The 17,752-nt window shown below is 40.1% G+C and overlaps 1 protein-coding gene across 1 annotated transcript in view; it reads right to left on the bottom strand.

Moving 5' to 3' along the window:
* LOC148104196 (Fc receptor-like protein 5) overlaps nt 1-16,842 on the bottom strand; it is a 35,830-nt gene extending 18,988 nt beyond the window's left edge. Inside the window, exons 1-4 of the mRNA XM_087838298.1 lie at nt 16,779-16,842; nt 3,060-3,164; nt 1,148-1,414; nt 747-1,025 (exon numbers count right to left, since the gene is read on the bottom strand). Of these exons, the coding sequence (XP_087694424.1) occupies nt 747-1,025; nt 1,148-1,414; nt 3,060-3,164; nt 16,779-16,842 (715 nt within the window). The remainder of the gene's footprint in view (nt 1-746; nt 1,026-1,147; nt 1,415-3,059; nt 3,165-16,778) is intronic.
* Nucleotides 16,843-17,752: the final 910 nt, after the last annotated feature.

The raw sequence follows: 17,752 nt of genomic DNA, 5'->3' as shown, positions 1-17,752 counted from the left end.
GTAGGCTGCCGGGGGATTCCCATGATGCATTGAGTTTTTCCCTTCCAGTCACCTTTCTCACTCACTATGTATTAACAGACCTCTCTGTATTGAATCATATCTGTTATTAATCTCTGTCTCTCTTCCACAGCATGTCTTTTATCCTGTCTTCTTTCTCTCACCCCAACCGGTCGCAGCAGATGGCCGCCCCTCCCTGAGCCTGGTTCTGCCGGAGGTTTCTTCCTGTTAAAAGGGAGTTTTTCCTTCCCACTGTCGCCAAAGTGCTTGCTCATAGGGGGTCATATGATTGTTGGGCTTTTCTCTGTATCTATGAAGCGCCTTGAGGCGACATTTGTTGTGATTTGGCGCTATATAAATAAAATTGAATTGAATTGAATTGAATTGTGCTTCAGATTAATTTTAATCTACGCCAGTATTTGATGAGATGATTGAATGACTTTTATTCTTTTTTTAAAGAAGTTTCATATTTGTTTTCATTTGTTGAGGGAGTCTGAAGAACTATATTTCTATCCTGTTTCTCTTATTATTGTCCTCAGGTAATGGAGCAGCAGGTCAGCATTGGTGTCTCTATACCAGCTGAAAGTTCATGACACAAAGTGGTGACAAACTGTCTACAATGAGGCTACTATCAGCTGCAGCTCTTTGTCTGACTAACAATGTAACATGCTTTGTAGACCATTGAATTCATCCTGTGCTGACCATTATGACATTTGTCAAATGGAGATCACACAACAAACATGACTTACTTGATGCTGACAATGTGAAGGCTTCACTCCACTCTGTTGAAGAATATGAGTCATCTCTGCGTCGATTCTTACACATGTAGTCTCCACTGCTGGACTCAGAAACTCTGAATGTCACATCATTATTGTGTGTCCACTGTGTGGGTGTCCTGGGTCCTCTCCATTCATACCACCACTCAGTGGTTTCACCTCCTTCCTGCACCTCACATGTCAGAGTGATCGTCTCACCTCTGAATATCTGAGGCCAGTTGGGTTGTTGTTTTACAACAACTTTATTGGAAACTGTTTACACATATTAACAGTTGAGATACAAACAGAAACATGACATCAACACAGAAAACGTAACATTGTATGTTTGATAATCATCACTGAATGTATATTTCAAACTAAATGACTGAACTCACAGGTTATGTCAATGGTGACATCATCACTTATATCAGTGTAGTAAACTGGGTTTCCTCTTGTTCCTCTGCAGCGGTAGATTCCTCCTTCAGATACTCTGATATCTCTGTTTTGTTGATCTCTGATTTGAACTTCAGAGGTTCTTTGGGTTCGTCTGAACCACTCATATTTCCATCCATCAGAGCTCTGCACAGAGCAGGTCAGTGTCACACTGCCCCCTACTGGTATGATTGTTGTTCCTGCTGTCAGTGTGGCCCTGGGTCTATATGCTGTTATGAAAAACAAGGGAAGACAATGTACACCTGATCCATTATAATGGTAAAATAAATAAATTAATAAATCCTACATTAAAAAATGTTTTCCAATTCCCAAAAATTTAAATCTACAAATTTCTTCATTATATTTTTTTCAATGTAGTTTAAGACACTTCAAATTTTTGCTGATTTCTTTCTCAACATGGTGACAGAGCTGCAGTAATTCAGGTTGTAGATCTCTAAATAATCACAGTATAAACGTTTGTCAAATCTCAGGCCTGAAGAAGTCACACTGAATATAAACTAATGCAGTTCACTGTTGAAGGAAACACAATGATGGGTTCAGAGGGATCTGCCTAGTTTCAGGTTTAGATAAAAGAAACCTCATCACCTTAAAATTTATGAAGCTTCGGATGTTTCTGCTTTGGTAAAGCAATGACAATTTGCGTATTAATGATTAAGGAACTGACCTCACAGCCCATTGTTCATTCAGTGGGCTGGTTTCAGTTATTGTGTAAATGTACTGTTGATAAGATTGGGGGAACCTGCAGTCAGCTGAGACTGAAGAAGTCACTTGGATGAGTGACGAAATGTTTCTCCCACTGAAAATGCTACGTCCAGAGGTCTGATCGCCCAATCAGTGACTGCAAGATGCACACAAAATGTGCTGCTCAGATCTGTAGCTCATACCTAAACACTAAACCATTTTGGTTCAGTGAATAAACATTAAACTATTTTTATTGTTATAATTCTTTGATTGTTTGTCTCTGACAGAGAAGGATGTTTGATGGTTCCAGAACATGAAGTTTTTTACACCCCTCGCTGTGTTTTACCCTCTTCACTGATCCTCAGTCAGTCCTGTTAATAATCAAGTGAGAATCACGGCCCCAGAGAAATTTTTAATAAACTATCCAGCGCTGCGCAGACTCTTCAGAATAATTCAAAAAGGTTTTTATGACAGCTCTACAGCCACTAGTCAAGATGGCCTGTGAAATGAGGCAATCACATAGATTGACATTACTCTGTCCAAAAAAAAACTGATAACAGCAACTGGAGAAATCAGGGGCCAGACATGACGGGGGGATAGGAAAGGGAAAGACAAAGACAGTGAGAAAAGACACTTAATATCTGTTGGATCACCTGCTGGAAGAAAAAAAAAGAAAACAAGCAAAATGAGAACAGCACAGCAGAATCCTAGATAAGTATAAGTAACAGTAAATAATAAACATTGAATGTTACTGAGCAGCATGCAAGACCGACAACAATGCTTTGAGGCAGTAGACAAGGAAGATAGTGTGTTTCTATGTGTGTACACCTGTGTGCATGAGTCTGCTTGTATTCAAAAGGTTTTTTCATGTAACTATCTGATAGTGGGTGTGGGGAGCCATAGCCCTGCCCCCCAGCACATGAAGCAAGCGTGGAGGAGATCCAGGCCCCAGCCATCTAGAGACCCCCCAGGATGAGAGCCCAGGGAGGATCACCGGAGGCGCAGTTTCGCCACCCTCCTGGAAAGAGCTGAGGAGAGCCCAAGACGGGGGCTCATCCAGCAGGCATGGTGCAGAAGTTACATGGTTTCACCGCAGCCAGCCATGCCAGAGTGAAGCCGCCAGGCTTGAGCCGGTACATACCCAGCCCCAGACACCGAGAACCATCAATGCACCCACGGCTGAGGGCGTCAGCCTACGGCATGGAGTGTGGTGGGGGGAGACAGGCCGCCACACCTGGGTCTGAGATGTTCCCAGAGAGGTGGAGTCTAAGACCCGACCTGACACATAGACATAGATAAACAGGGACACACAGACACAAACATGCTTTCTCACATCATGCACACATATGCAATGGAAGGACATAATGTGTCCTTCCACACCTTTGCTGATGACATTCAGATCTACCTCCCTCTGAGGTTAGACTGTAGGGACTCTTTGCAGCCGTTATTCTCCTGTCTGTCTGACATTAAGACTTGGATGGCTCTTAACTTCCTACATCTAAATGAAAGTAAAACTGAAGTCATTGTGTTTGGGCTTCCTAAAGACCCCAACCTTTCCTTTGATTTTATGGGACCCCTAACTTCCAAATGTACTTCCTCCATTAAGAGCCTCTGTGTTACTTTTGACAGTGCTTTTAAATTTGATAAATAAATCAGGTCCGTAGTCAAGGGATCTTTTTATCATCTACGGATTTTAGCTAAAGTCAAGTCCTACCTGTGCAGGAACAATCTAGAAAGGGTGGTCCATGCTTATATTACATCACGGCTGGACTACTGTAACTCCCTTTATGCTGGTTTAGATCGTTCCTGTCTGCATCGCCTCCAACTGGTGCAGAACGCTGCTGCTCGCATGCTGACCGGTTCCAAAAAGAGAGACCACATCACTCCGGTCCTCTGCTCTCTCCACTGGCTCCCAGTTGCTTTTAGGATTGATTTTAAAATTTTACTGCTGGTTTTTAAGGTTCTTGACGGTACTGCACCTCCTTACCTGGCAGAGCTTCTTAGCATTTACCGCCCCAGGAGATCTTTGAGGTCAGCAGACCTGATGCTTTTAGATGTTCCCAGGTACAGATTAAAGACTAGGGGAGAGAGGGCTTTTGCTGTGGCTGCACCCAGACTGTGGAACAGTTTACCTCCTCACATCAGATTCTCCACAAGCCTAGGAACTTTTAAAACTGCTCTTAAAACTCACCTCTTCTCATTGGCTTTTAGCAAGGTTTAACTTACTGTATTAACTTATTGTTTTATCAGTGAGACAAACAGAAACACTTTACACACACTCACACTCCCCAAACATACTCCCCCAGGTTCACGAACCATCAACTGCATTCTGCCCCCAGCCCCAGGACATGTTGCCCCAGGGTGGAGACAAGCAGACTGCCCCCAGTTCTGCAGCAGCAGGGAGGCCTCACATTCCAGACCCCGACCAGATGGCCAACTCCTCCTCCTGGCCCCCCGCCCCTGATGAACAGAGATGAGGGTTGTGAAGACCCCTTACCTCTCTCCACCCACTTATATGTGGTGTTGCTGTGTGCTGTTCTAAAGTGCATTTAAAACACGGGAGGGGCATGGTGCTTCATGGTGTTATCAGAGTGTGAGTAATGAGGATGTCTAGAATAAAATTGAGGCACAGGTGGCCAGAAGGGGACAGAGGAGGAATGCCTCCCCTGCACTTCAGTGACACACCTGTACCCCAACGCCCTGCATGTGAGGTGATGTGATGGAGCAGGAGAAGGGAGGCAGTTGGGGATGGGGAGGGAAGGAATGGGGGGGCAAATTACCCTCTCCTTGGGGCCAGATCCCCAGCTGACTCCAGTTGGCACCCCCTTTTCAGAGACTATCAGAGGTCATAAAGCATTAAGAGGTTTCACATATTAAAAATGATTCTTCACTTTGGAGCAAAGATGAGGTTCACGTCAATTTTGTCTAAGAATCCAAGCTGTTTTAATCCATATTACATTTTGAAACTCACCAGTTTCATGAATGATGACTGAGTTACTTTCTTTAACACGTGCTCTGCAGCTGTAGATGCCGGCTTCCGAGGTCACAAGTACTCTGTTTGATTTACCAGCGACTGTGGTCTTCTCAGAGTTTTTAGAGATTTGTCTGAACCAGTCATATTCAAAGTCAGCAGAGTTGTTCACATCACAGGTCAGTGTCACACTGCCCCCTGCTGGTATGGTTAATCTGTCTGCTGTCAGAGTGGCCTTCACTCCAAGTTCTATGATTTAGAAAAAGATCATAACTATAAAATTGTTGCTCTGAATGTTTGATGCAAACTTAAATAATGTGAATCATCTGTTAGAGTTTTTGCAGCCACACAATTCAACACACTAAACATCTACAGAGACTTTGGGGTGACGTGTTAGACAGCTTCTTACGGTGGCCCTGAGAGGCCAAACGGACTGCAACTTCAGAAAACACTTGCAAACTCCAAAACACTTGCAAACTCCAAAACACATGCAAACTCCAAAACACTTGCAAACTCCAAAACAGGTACAGACTCCAAAACACTTGCAAACTCCAAAACACTTGAAAACTCCAAAACACTTGCAAACTCCAAAACAGGTACAAACTCCAAAACACTTGCAAACTCCAAAACACATGCAAACTCCAAAACACATGCAAACTCCAAAACACTTGCAAACTCCAAAACAGGTACAGACTCCAAAACACTTGCAAACTCCAAAACACTTGCAAACTCTAAAACACATGCAAACTCCAAAACACTTGCAAACTCCAAAACAGGTACAGACTCCAAAACACTTGCAAACTCCAAAACACATGCAAACTCCAAAACACATGCAAACTCCAAAACACTTGCAAACTCCAAAACCGGTACAAACTCCAAAGCACTTGCAAACTCCAAAACACTTGCAAACCCCAAAACACATTCAAACTCCAAAACACAACGGAAGTGCTCCAGGACGCGAGGGGCAGTGTTGAGCTCGATTTGCAAAATAAACGACAAGTTTGTCTGTATGGGACGGTCTAGTCTCCGTCGCGCTTCCCAGGTTGCCTAGCAACCATGATACTAACTGCTGGAAACGTGTCATACAACTTTGTTTGACAGAAATGAAGGAGAACATATTTTGTTTATTTGTTTGTTTGTTTCTAGAAGATAAGTGATCTGAGGCTGAGACCACAGGACAGTAAAACATGATTTTTGGGCTTCATTTCTGTACTGAACAGTCATTTAAGATTAGTTAGTAAATAACAATTAGCTAATGTTGTTCATGAGACTAAAGTCATATCACTTTGGTAATGTAAATATAATATGGCTAATATTATAGTTATTATATTAATCATTATTAGCTATTACAGCAGTGAACATGAACTCTGTGTCAAATACTGAGCTTCAGTACAGATTCAAGTTGCAGTTATTTACATGTCTTATCACCTTAAATCTTCACTCAAAGACAAGTATCTTTGACAGTGCATATATAGGTGTATCATATATAAGAGACAAATGTTGTTCCTTCAGTATGTTGGCATTACTAAATTTGGCTCATTGCTTACATATATTTATAAAAAGAAAATGTACAAGCTGTGATAACTGTTTCTGATAAAATGAAGAGTAGACTGATATATTGAATATTCCTTTATTGGGTGAGAAAATCAGACCACGTCATAACTGCTTTAAGTCATACAGAATAGATATCAGAGCCTTAAACAGGCTGACTTCTGTTAAATGGGTCAAACTGGGCAGAAAGTATACAAACACATAACATCCTTATAGAATATGATGTAACACTATAGATCAACTTACCTCAGAATATATAAAGCATATAAACAATTACAGCAATATGATGCAACAAACACAGCAGTACTACTAATCCAAAATACTCAAAGCTTCATAGAACTGAAACAAACATTTATTTTTAGCTCCATTCTGCTGTTGATACATACTTTAGGTTTCTGAACATTAAACTTGTTGCTGTCTTTCATAGTGTGTAACTTGAAGGCCCTGAGTACTTTCTCCCACACTGAAAACACTGGAATGATAACATTATTTGAACATTACCTAATAAGACTGATTCCGGACAGACAATTAGTTATGTTAAACTTTCCTAGCAGTCCTTCACAAACAGGGAACAGTCTGTCTATTCTCTCCATCTGTCAGCTGCTGCTGGCTGTTCCTCCTCCTCTTCCTCACACACTGCTGAGTTTGTCCTGGTGGATCATCAGGGGTGCAAAGCCTCACAGATGATGTGCAGCAGTGGGTCCCTCAGTCTGTCCTCACTCTGGACACTTGCAGTTGTCACACATGGAAATCAAATGTGTGATAAGCTGCAGGATTCAAACATAAGTGTAACTTATAAATACATGTTCATACTTTTATTCCACAATCAGAGAGAAAGAAACAGAGAGAGAGTGCAGGACAGACAGACAGGTGACAGTCTCAGGTGTATACACTGCTACTAAAAGCACAGGAGAAGGAGGATTGTGTTGTTACAAAACAAGAAGAGTTCCCAGATGGTACAGTGGACACATGTGTGACTCCTGTGATTAAAGCATCTTTCTTTCAGCTTAACAAGTGAACCGTCAGCTCGTTCAAACACACGTTAAAGTCCGTTTGGCTCGACACCACCGAACAGAGGCAGCAATATAACATAGCTAACATTAACAGTGCAGTGAATCCTGCTTGTGCCGTGATATTCAGGACTGCAAACCGAGCAGCATCACTGACTTTCAGCTTGTTGTGTTTGTGGATATATGACTGACTTTAATTATCCACAAAATCATCACATTCTCTGTAAGATTAAAGTCAAGTATTGAACGGCGTATATTTTGAAGTAAAGGCTTTAAAACCAAGTTAGTACAAACATCGCTAATGCCACATAACTTTCCCGACATGTGGCCAACAGTAATGTTTTAATTTTCATTATAAAAACATTTACGCATAAATAAGTGACATAATATTCAGTACTTACTTCTGAAAGTTTACTCTACGGCGGCTCCGCTTCCGCCGTTTTTTTCGGCAAAATTATCCACACCACTGCTGCGTTATGAAATCTGGGATATGTTGGGCCATGAAGGCTACACCGACCCATCCTTAAAATTCAGGGAAATTAAGGACGCATTTGAGGGCCGCATTTTGAGCAGCCTTTGAATTGGGACAGCCTTCGTCGTGTCGCTGTGACGTAATCGGCCTTTAAATGCGGCCTTTAAGGCTGCAGACCCTGAATTGGGATACAGACCAAATCCGGTCATTGGTACTTCCTGGCTTGTGTAGTTACTAGGTAACAAAAGCTCAACACTGCCCCTAGCGTCCTGGAGCACTTCCGTTGTGTTTTGGGGTTTGCAAGTGTTTTGGAGTTTGCAAGTGTTTTGGAGTTTGCAAATGTTTTCAAATAGAAAAACACTTGCAAAAAGAAAAACACCTGTAAAAAGAAAAATGCTGCAAAAAGAAAAATGCTGAAAAAAGAAAAACACCTGCAAAAAGAAAAACACTTGCAAAAAGAAAAATGCTGCAAAAAGAAAAATGCTGCAAAAAGAAAAACGCTGCAAAAGCACACACAACACAACGGAAATGTTTCTGGGGAGACAATAACCGGACGGACCAGTTGCACGAACCAAAACATGCTAACAAGTGCACTGGGACTGGGAGAAGTGGAAGCGGAGCGGCCAAAGAGTAAACTTTCAAAAATAAGTTCTGAATATTAAGTCACTTATTTATGTGCAAATGTTTAATAATTAAAAACATTAAAACATTACTGTTGGCCACATGCCGGCAAAGTTATGTGACATTAGCGATGTTTGTACTTTCAGCGTTTACTTTGTTTTAAAGCCTTTACTTTATACGCCGTTCGATAGTCGACCTTAATCTTACAGAGAATGTGATGATTTTGTGGATAATTAAAGTCAGTCATATATCCACAAACACAACAGGCTGAAAGTCAGTGATGCTGCTCGGTTTGCAGTCCTGAATATCACGGCACAAGCAGGATTCACTGCACTGTTAATGTTAGCTATGTTATATTGCTGCCTCTGTTCAGTGGTGTCGAGCCAAACGGACTTTAACGTGTGTTTGAACGAGCTGACAGTTCACTCATTAACCCTTTAAAACCGGTCGGAGCGGGCACGCTCTGTTTTGCATAACTATTTTTAAATCCCGGTAGCTCTGCAACCACGTAAGCTAGTGCAATAATTTTTTTTGCATATGAAACTGGAGGAGTTGTACTTACATCTTATGCCATCAGCTTGTCCTCGGTCACAGTTTCCTTCCACATATAGCTTTGCAAAAACTGCATAAAAAGCACTTGCAGCAACAAAAACATAATATTCCAGAAACACGCTTTGCCGATCCGATCAGCTGTTCATAACACTTCCTATGTCCATCAGCGCGAACTATCGCATGTCCGCCATGACCTGCCTGAAACCGAAAGTGACATCATTTTGTGGAAATGTAGTTTTTTACCATATAGCCTCATGAGCCTATACTGGTGTTTTTAAAAGTTATCTTTGACTTCATGACTTTCTGTGTCGTTTCTGGGATGCTTAGGACTCATATTGCACTGCTGGAAATAGTTTATTTTGATGCATATGCTGCTTTTTTGCAAATTTGCATTATAATATTTATTTTTGTTTTTCCTGCAGTATATAAAAATTGGTGTATTTCAAAAATAAAACTATGAAGACACTCAAAATAAATTTCCTGTGGTGGGAAACTATTTTGTGCAACCCTGAAATTTCTCTAACTAGACATATATGTTGAAAAACAAAAACGATTTTCAATTTTTTTGTAGTTTATTGCACTTTTTTTGCAATTTATATAATTACTATGCACTTAATGCATGCATATTATTAAAATTTAGACTGTAATGGTTGTATTGATGTATAGCAACTTGAAATGCTCCCAAAAATGGCTCCACAGCATGTCAAAATATAATATAAGCTCTGGCTGACTTGGTTCTATGGTAGGTCTTAAAGGGTTAAGCTGAAAGAAAGATGCTTTAATCACAGGAGTCACACATGTGTCCACTGTACCATCTGGGAACTCTTCTTGTTTAGCACTCGTAATAACACGAACAAAATCCTCCTCCTCTTGTGCTGTTTTGTAGCAGTGTATACACCTGAGACTGTCACCTGTCTGTCTGTCCTGCACTCTCTCTCTGTTTCTTCCTCTCTGATTGTGGAATAAAAGTATGAACATGTATTTATAAGTTACACTTATGTTTGAATCCTGCAGCTTATCACACATTTGATTTCCATGTGTGACAACTGCAAGTGTCCAGAGTGAGGACAGATTGAGGGACCCACTGCTGCACATCATCTGTGAGGCTTTGCACCCCTGATGATCCACCAGGACAAACTCAGCAGTGTGTGAGGAAGAGGAGGAGGAAGAGCCAGCAGCAGCTGACAGATGGAGAGAATAGACAGACTGTTCCCTGTTTGTGAAGGACTGCTAGGAAAGTTATAACTAATTGTCTGTCCGGAATCAGTCTTATTAGGTAATGTTCAAATAATGTTATCATTCCAGTGTTTTCAGTGTGGGAGAAAGTACTCAGGGCCTTCTAGTTACACACTATGAAAGGCAGTAAAAAGTTTAATGTTCAGAAACCTAAAGTATGTATCAGCAGCAGAATGGAGCTAAAAATAAATGTTTGTTTCAGTTCTATGAAGCTTTGAGTATTTTGGATTAGTAGTACTGCTGTGTTTGTTGCATCATATTGCTGTAATTGTTTATATGCTTTATATATTCTGAGGTACGTTGATCTATAGTGTTACATCATATTCTATAAGGATGTTATGTGTTTGTATACTTTCTGCCCAGTTTGACCCATTTAGCAGAAGTCAGCCTGTTTAAGGCTCTGATATCTATTCTATATGACTTAAAGCAGCAGTCCCCAACCCCCGGAAACAGTTATCACAGCTCGTACATTTTCCTTTTTCCACACATATATAAGCATTGAGCCAAATTTAGTAATGCCAACATATTAAAAGAACAATATTTGTCTCTTATATATAATACATCTATAGATACACTGTCAAAGATACTTGTCTTTGAGTGAAGATTTAAGGTGATAGGAAATATAAATAAATGCAACTTGAATCTTTACTGAAGCTCAGTGTTTGGCACAGAGTTCATGTTCATTGCTGTAATAACTAATAATGATTAATATAATATTGGCCATATTATATTTACATTACCAAAGTGAGATGACTTTAGTCTCATCAACAACATTAGCTAATTGTTATTTACTAGCTAATCTTAAATAACTGTTCAGTACAGAAATTAAGCCCAAAAATCATGTTTTACAGTCCTGTGGTCTCAGCCTCAGATACTTATCAAATCACACAAAGCTCTTGTAGAAACAAATGTACAAAATATGTTCTCCTTCATTTCTGTCAAACAAAGCTGTATGAAACGTTTCCAGCTGTTAGTATCATGGTTGCTAGGCAACCTGGGCAGTGCGACGGTGGCTAGACCGCCCCATTTCACAAGCCTACAAGCCTCGCACTTCCGGCCTCAGCGGTCTTTGAGTACGCTGCCCTTGAGGACCGTTAAGGCTGCGTACTTTAAGGCTGCAGACCCTGAATTGGGACACAGCCCCTGAATTGGGATACAGTCATACATACATGTTTTGGTTCGTGCAACTGGTCCGTCCGGTTATTGTCTCCCCAGAAACATTTCCGTTGTGTTGTGTGTGCTTTTGCAGGTGTTTTTCTTTTTGCAGCATTTTTCTTTTTTCAGCATTTTTCTTTTTGCAGCATTTTTCTTTTTGCAAATGTTTTTCTTTTTGCAGGTGTTTTTCTTTTTGCAGCATTTTTCTTTTTGCAGGTGTTTTTCTTTTTTCAGCATTTTTCTTTTTGCAAGTGTTTTTCTTTTTGCAGGTGTTTTTCTTTTTTCAGCATTTTTCTTTTTGCAGCATTTTTCTTTTTGCAAGTGTTTTCTGAAGTTGCAGTCCGTTTGGCCTCTCAGGGCCACTGTAGGGCTTCTGATCAAAACGCCAAATGAGGGATGAAGGTAGCAAACTCTATGCTGAGCTCAGAGCAGCATTTGGTTACCATGTTCATGTTGGTTTTTCCTTTAATGTGTCATCTATGTGTAGATTTAGATAATGAGCATTTTTACAACTATGAGGTTATCAAAAAAATCCCACTATATAATCCAGTATACATGCCAACAGCAAAACTCAGTGAGATAACTGCTGATATTTTCAGATCAGATAAACATTCATGAAAAGAAAATCCACATGTATGAAGCCACAGCTCTTCAGTAAATATACAGTTTGTATCGTGGGTGTGTGCTTGAGTGCTCACACACTTAACATGGTTCTATTAACATTTTAACCAATAAATCAATGAAATGTTTGGTTTACGATACAAAATATAACACAGACAACATCATTTAGAGCAACACAGGAGAAGCTAAATACTAGTTAAAATCAACACGTATGATACAAATGGAAGAAAAAACAATTTCTCACCTTCAGTGTTTCCATGGTTGACTGTACTGAGCACTGAAATAATAAATGAAACATCATCAGACATTATACAACTGACAAAATCACAATAAATATATAAACTGAGGTTTTTTAAATCTTCACATGGCACAGTTATCATCAAATTTATGTGTTTCTATTAGCTGTCAAACAGGCTGGAACATGAAAAAAAAATCTAGTATGCTGTGTTGAAGCTGTCAGGTAAACAGGTTAAAGCAGTGATACACTGTAATTGTCACCAGTAAGAAACATTTTCCTTCATCACTGCCATTCAAACAGTAAAGGTGTGTATTGTACTCACAGATTAACCCCAGCAAACAGAGCAAAGAGTGCCCCATCCTCACGTCCAGCCCTGCACGCTGATCTGCATCTAATCTCAAAGTGTTCGACTTTGCATTGATAATAAATGCAGAACAAAGAGAAGCTGCACTTAATGTAGATAAGACCAGAGTTTATATTCAGCTCCTCCTTCTATCACCTCTCTGTGCTTCCTTCCTTTTTACACCAACCTCAAACAGCTCCTGTAGCTTTGACCACAGTAGTTGTGTGACGTGTTCACATTTCCTGTCCACTGCAAACATTTAAGTTTCTTTCCTGTTTTGTGTTCCTACCTTTCTCTGTGATATACAAGGGTGATCTGTTGCTTAGTTACTGACACACTTTGCAGGTCATAGTTTTATCTTTGTTGTCGTGTCCTGTGGATCCTGCTGGAGTTTTCTTTTTCTATAGACTGAGAGTCATCGTTTCAGCAAGTGTTTTGATATATTCATAATTATTCGTGGTGTTTATTCATGGTGTCATAGATGTCATCTACCCCCTATTTTGTGCTTAGCTTTGTCACACTTCTGCCTCTGCGCATCAGTATCAGGATTACAAATTCACTGATTTGTCTCCCTACAAATTTATCTCTGTCTTATCTGACCAAAGAATCTAATATCAACATTGATTAAGTTTCTTTCCTTCCTATTTTGCTTCCATTCCTTTTAGAATATAAAATATTAACCATTTGATAATAAATTGTGAAAACTTATAATTGGAACTTATAATTAGTCCTCTCTCATATTCACTTTCCCAACACTTTCCCCACTCTGCTGGCAGTTTCCAGTTCCAGTTCCTCACACTCCTCACATGAGCCACCGCAAAAACCTATGCAGATAGGATGATCTTGACTGACTCAGGAAGAGAGCGAGAGATGTTTTCTTGCCTGAAATTTAAAAAAAACTTTGCGATCACTTGGGTCATTTTCTTGTATCATGCCCTGTTCGGCCAAAAGACTCAGCCCACCAGTAGCTGCAGAGTTACAGGTGAACAGCTCCACAGTATTTTCCAAGCCCCGTTTACTGTTACCAGTCACCATTTGTTTCAATGGGATTTCCCAATCTCTTCACATGCTCATTGACCTTGGCCCTGAGCAAACATTGGAGGACACTGAACTGAAACAATAAACAATTAACAATTCTACTGACACCTTGAAGTCCGCCGATTCCTGCCACAGCACTGAACAATCAAGAATAACTCATCACACCAAATCTGTCCACTTAACCTCACTGGAACACCATCACCTTTTTCATTTCTGCTTGTCCTCACACCCCATTGATTCTTGGTTACCCCTGACTGGAGAAACTTAACATGTTGACTAAAATCAGGAGTTGGAGTTGATTTTGTTTGGCTAACTGCTTACAGCCTGCACTACCTACAGGTTCAAACTCACAAGCAATATCAAGACCACCTCCAAATTTTTCTACTGTTCCTGAGAAATATCATTAACTACATGTGGTATTCAGTAAGGACGAAGCTCTGTCCTCACCCCCACACAGACCCTATGACTGTGCCATAGACCTCCTTCTCGACTTTCCCCTGCCTTTGAGCCACCTTTACAATCTGTCACAGTCTGTCAAGCTGGCATCATGCACCCACCCTCTTCTCCAGTAGGTGCTGGATTTTTTTCTGTCCTCAGTCTGATTTATGTCTCACAGGCTTCTTATAATCTGTCTGTGCTGTCAGCTATCAGAGCTAAAGCATGTGATCTGGAAAGCAGCTCATATTTAGCTTTAACTGTTCTTCCTCGGTTTAGTTCTGCAGGCTGATGGAAAAATGTCATTGTTATTTTTAAGTGCAGAGATGGTACAGATAAGCCTGCAGCTATGCGGTCACTCACAGTTACACCAAACACAAACGTTCACACGGTCTTTTCCGTAGTGTGTAAAAAAAAAAAAAGTGCAAACATTGAAGAGAAACATGAAAAAAATGTTGCTAGAAAAGTAAAGCTGTTCAATTTTGTTTTCAGTTATTAGTTTTGAATGAATTTACTTTGGTGCAAAAAGGGTTTGTCAGTGAAGAATCATGGTGTTAATTTAACTGAATGGCTCAGCTTCTCTGACACAGACAGTTTGGAGTCCAGCAGATAAATAAATGAGTATCAGTGAAGTATAAATGGTTGATGTGTTATAAAGCTAAGATTTTGTGGGTAGAGAGAGTGATTCTTTTATATTAATTCACTCATATATGAACATTTACAGCACGTCCATGCAGAGACTCTTAAAGGCAGCTGCTTTTCAGTGTGAAAAACAACTTCTCACATTTTCCCTTAAAGCCCACATAGTGTGACATCACCACAATGACTCAATTTTTTTTCTGTTTTCATACAGTGCCATGAATACTTACATGTAGCATCAATAATTTTTGCTATTACTCCAATATTGGCAGGTCATATAAACATGTGTCATGCATGCAGAGGTCAAAGTGAAATTTCCACTCTGCTCTTTATTTGAATTCCTGCTACTGAAGACTTCAGACTGAAACCACATTTCCTCTTTTTATGGTGACCCAACCAGAAACCACGAGGCCTGTCAGTAGATTAAAATAAACCTTTTAGAGAATAGATAATAAACAACAGCAGTTTTTCACACACATGCAGGTATTTCTGGGTGCTGAGAGGAACAGAGACGTTATTCTGTATGATCATCTTTGCAGTTTGGCCTTTCATTATTGCCTGTTGAATAAAACATAATCCCTGTATTTATCATGTCTGAATTTATTGGAATTTTGTTTGTTTCAAGAGTTTTACATTTTTACAAAAACAAAAACACAAATACAGGTCAAAAATAATCTGCATTGGTGCTCAGCAGCTCTAAATGTTATCAAATCTTTAACTGAGGTTGTTGAGTTTGACTGTATACTGTGTACTCAGACACATGATCGCAGTGCTGAGAAGTAAAAAGACAGAAAGAAAAGCAGCACATAATCACACACACACACTCACACTTTCATTAGTGAATCAGTTGTGCTGTTTATATCAAAACACTTAAGGAACTGAATTATTGTTAAGAATAATGAGATAAAAACCGCATTGATAACAGTAACCCTGAAAAATAGAGCATGAAGTTCACTTATTCTTCCTCTTCATCTGAAGCTGACAACCAGTTTGTATTACCACCACCTACTGGGCTGGAATGATAATACAATGCTGCAGGAGATGGGACGTTAATCCACGTTTCCTTTAAGTCTGTACAAGTTTCTTCCTTTTGGCTCTGTGTCCCACCTATGCTGCCATTTTTTAATTAATATTTTTAATACTTCTAGTGGTTTTACTTACAGTTTATTAAGTGACACCTTAAATTTGTCTAGTTTAAGTGCCTGTTTTGCCGAAGTGTCTTTTGTTTCATTTCACTTAATACCCACATGTCCTTCCTTGTACAGCAGAAGTCCTTTATACAGTAAATCTGTTTGAGGTGTAATTATCCAATCCAACTTTTATATTTATAAAGCACTTTAAAATACCCAGCACAGGACCAAATTGCTGTACAGTAAACAAGTTAAAAACAATAGAATAAAACAACACAGCAAAAAATAAAACACATAATACACAAAAATTAAAAATAGCCCTATATTAAAAAAAAAAAACAAGATAAAACAGCATAGAATCAACTAAAACAACTAAAATAAAAATAAAAATAAAGCCAACATCTCACAAGGTGTCAAAGGTCAGGGTGATGGGTTAGGCATCAAACTCTGAGATGGAATAGAGCTTCTGGAAATCAATGCTAATGAGCAGTGAGACATCTTTCTTGAAGATGATGACCACCGGGCTACAGCATTCTGAGCAAGACAGCTCAATCACCCCAAGCTCCAGCATCTTCTCCAACTCCTGTCACAGTTTTTCCACTAGGTGTTGTGGAACCCGGTACAGACGTTGGCGGATGGGATGTCCGTCATTTAGGCAGATCACATGTTCAACAAGGGTGGTCCTGCTGGGGTTAACTGAACACAGAGATGGAGTCTCTTGAAGGATTTGGAGCAGCCCGACATCCTGCTGTGGGGTAAGATGGGTCAGCACTGGAGATATTTAATCGGTTCTGTCTTCCTCCTCTTTGCACTCATCTTGCCATCAGAGCTTTCGCAGGCCCCTAGGGTGCACGTTCTTCCCATTCTTTCAGGAGATTACCATGGTAAGTCTGCCTCGGTTTCTTCTTTTCAGGGTGATGAACCTCATAGGTCACTTGCCCCATTCTGCGAAGAACTGTGTATGGCCCTTGCCATTTCGCCAGAAGTTTACTGTTGGCTGAAGGGAGGAGTAACAACACCTTTAGGCCAGGATGAAATTCACGGTGCCGGGCCTGTTTGTATACCAGGTCTTCTGGCTTCTTTGAGCCTCATGCAGGTTGACCTCAGCCTCCTCCTGGTATCTTCCCAAACAGAGATGGGCAGTAACGTGTTACTTGTAACGCGTTACTGTAATCTGATTACTTTTTTAAAGTAAGGGATTACTGTCGCAAAAACAGTAATTAGATTACCCTTACTTTCCTGTAGGAACGCTGCGTTACTGCGTTACTAAAACCGTGATTTTTTGCGAGAATGTCTTATGACAGTGACGTAAGCGAGTGCGACGTTCGTGACAACAGCTGTGTGCAGATCAACAATGGATAATATATCAAGTACGGGAGAGAGTATGAGTGTGCAGCGTTTAAAGCGTGGAAGTACTGACCTTACTTTGAGTTTGATTCCATAAAAAGTGACAAAAACATTAGTGTCCGTTGTGCCTGGGAAGAAAACGTCTTTTTACAGCGAAAAAAAAATCCTAAACAAGCACCGAGTGCGCTACGACGTAATGGGAAATTCACAGAGAAACTCGCAGATTCTTCCACTGACCGCTGCGGCACACCTGCACCAGGACAAACCTCCGCCTACCCCACTCCTGCTTTACAGGTGAAAATAGAGCAAAAGGACCACTAGTCTTTGACTTTATTTATTTTCTGCTGTGTTTTACTTGCATCTATTTGAAAGACTGAGTGTAAACACAAAAAATATTTTATTTTATGTGCTGGAATCTGCAGAAAATAGGTTTATGTGTTAAACTAATTTCTTCAAGTCAGAGAATGTTGCATTTAATTAAATTTTTACTTGATGCATAAAGTTAAA

Source organism: Neolamprologus brichardi, chromosome 3 (genome assembly GCF_056152115.1).
Source record: "Neolamprologus brichardi isolate AB-2024 chromosome 3, ASM5615211v1, whole genome shotgun sequence".
NCBI lineage: Eukaryota > Metazoa > Chordata > Actinopteri > Cichliformes > Cichlidae > Neolamprologus > Neolamprologus brichardi.
This window is presented reverse-complemented; position numbering and strand designations above follow the sequence as displayed.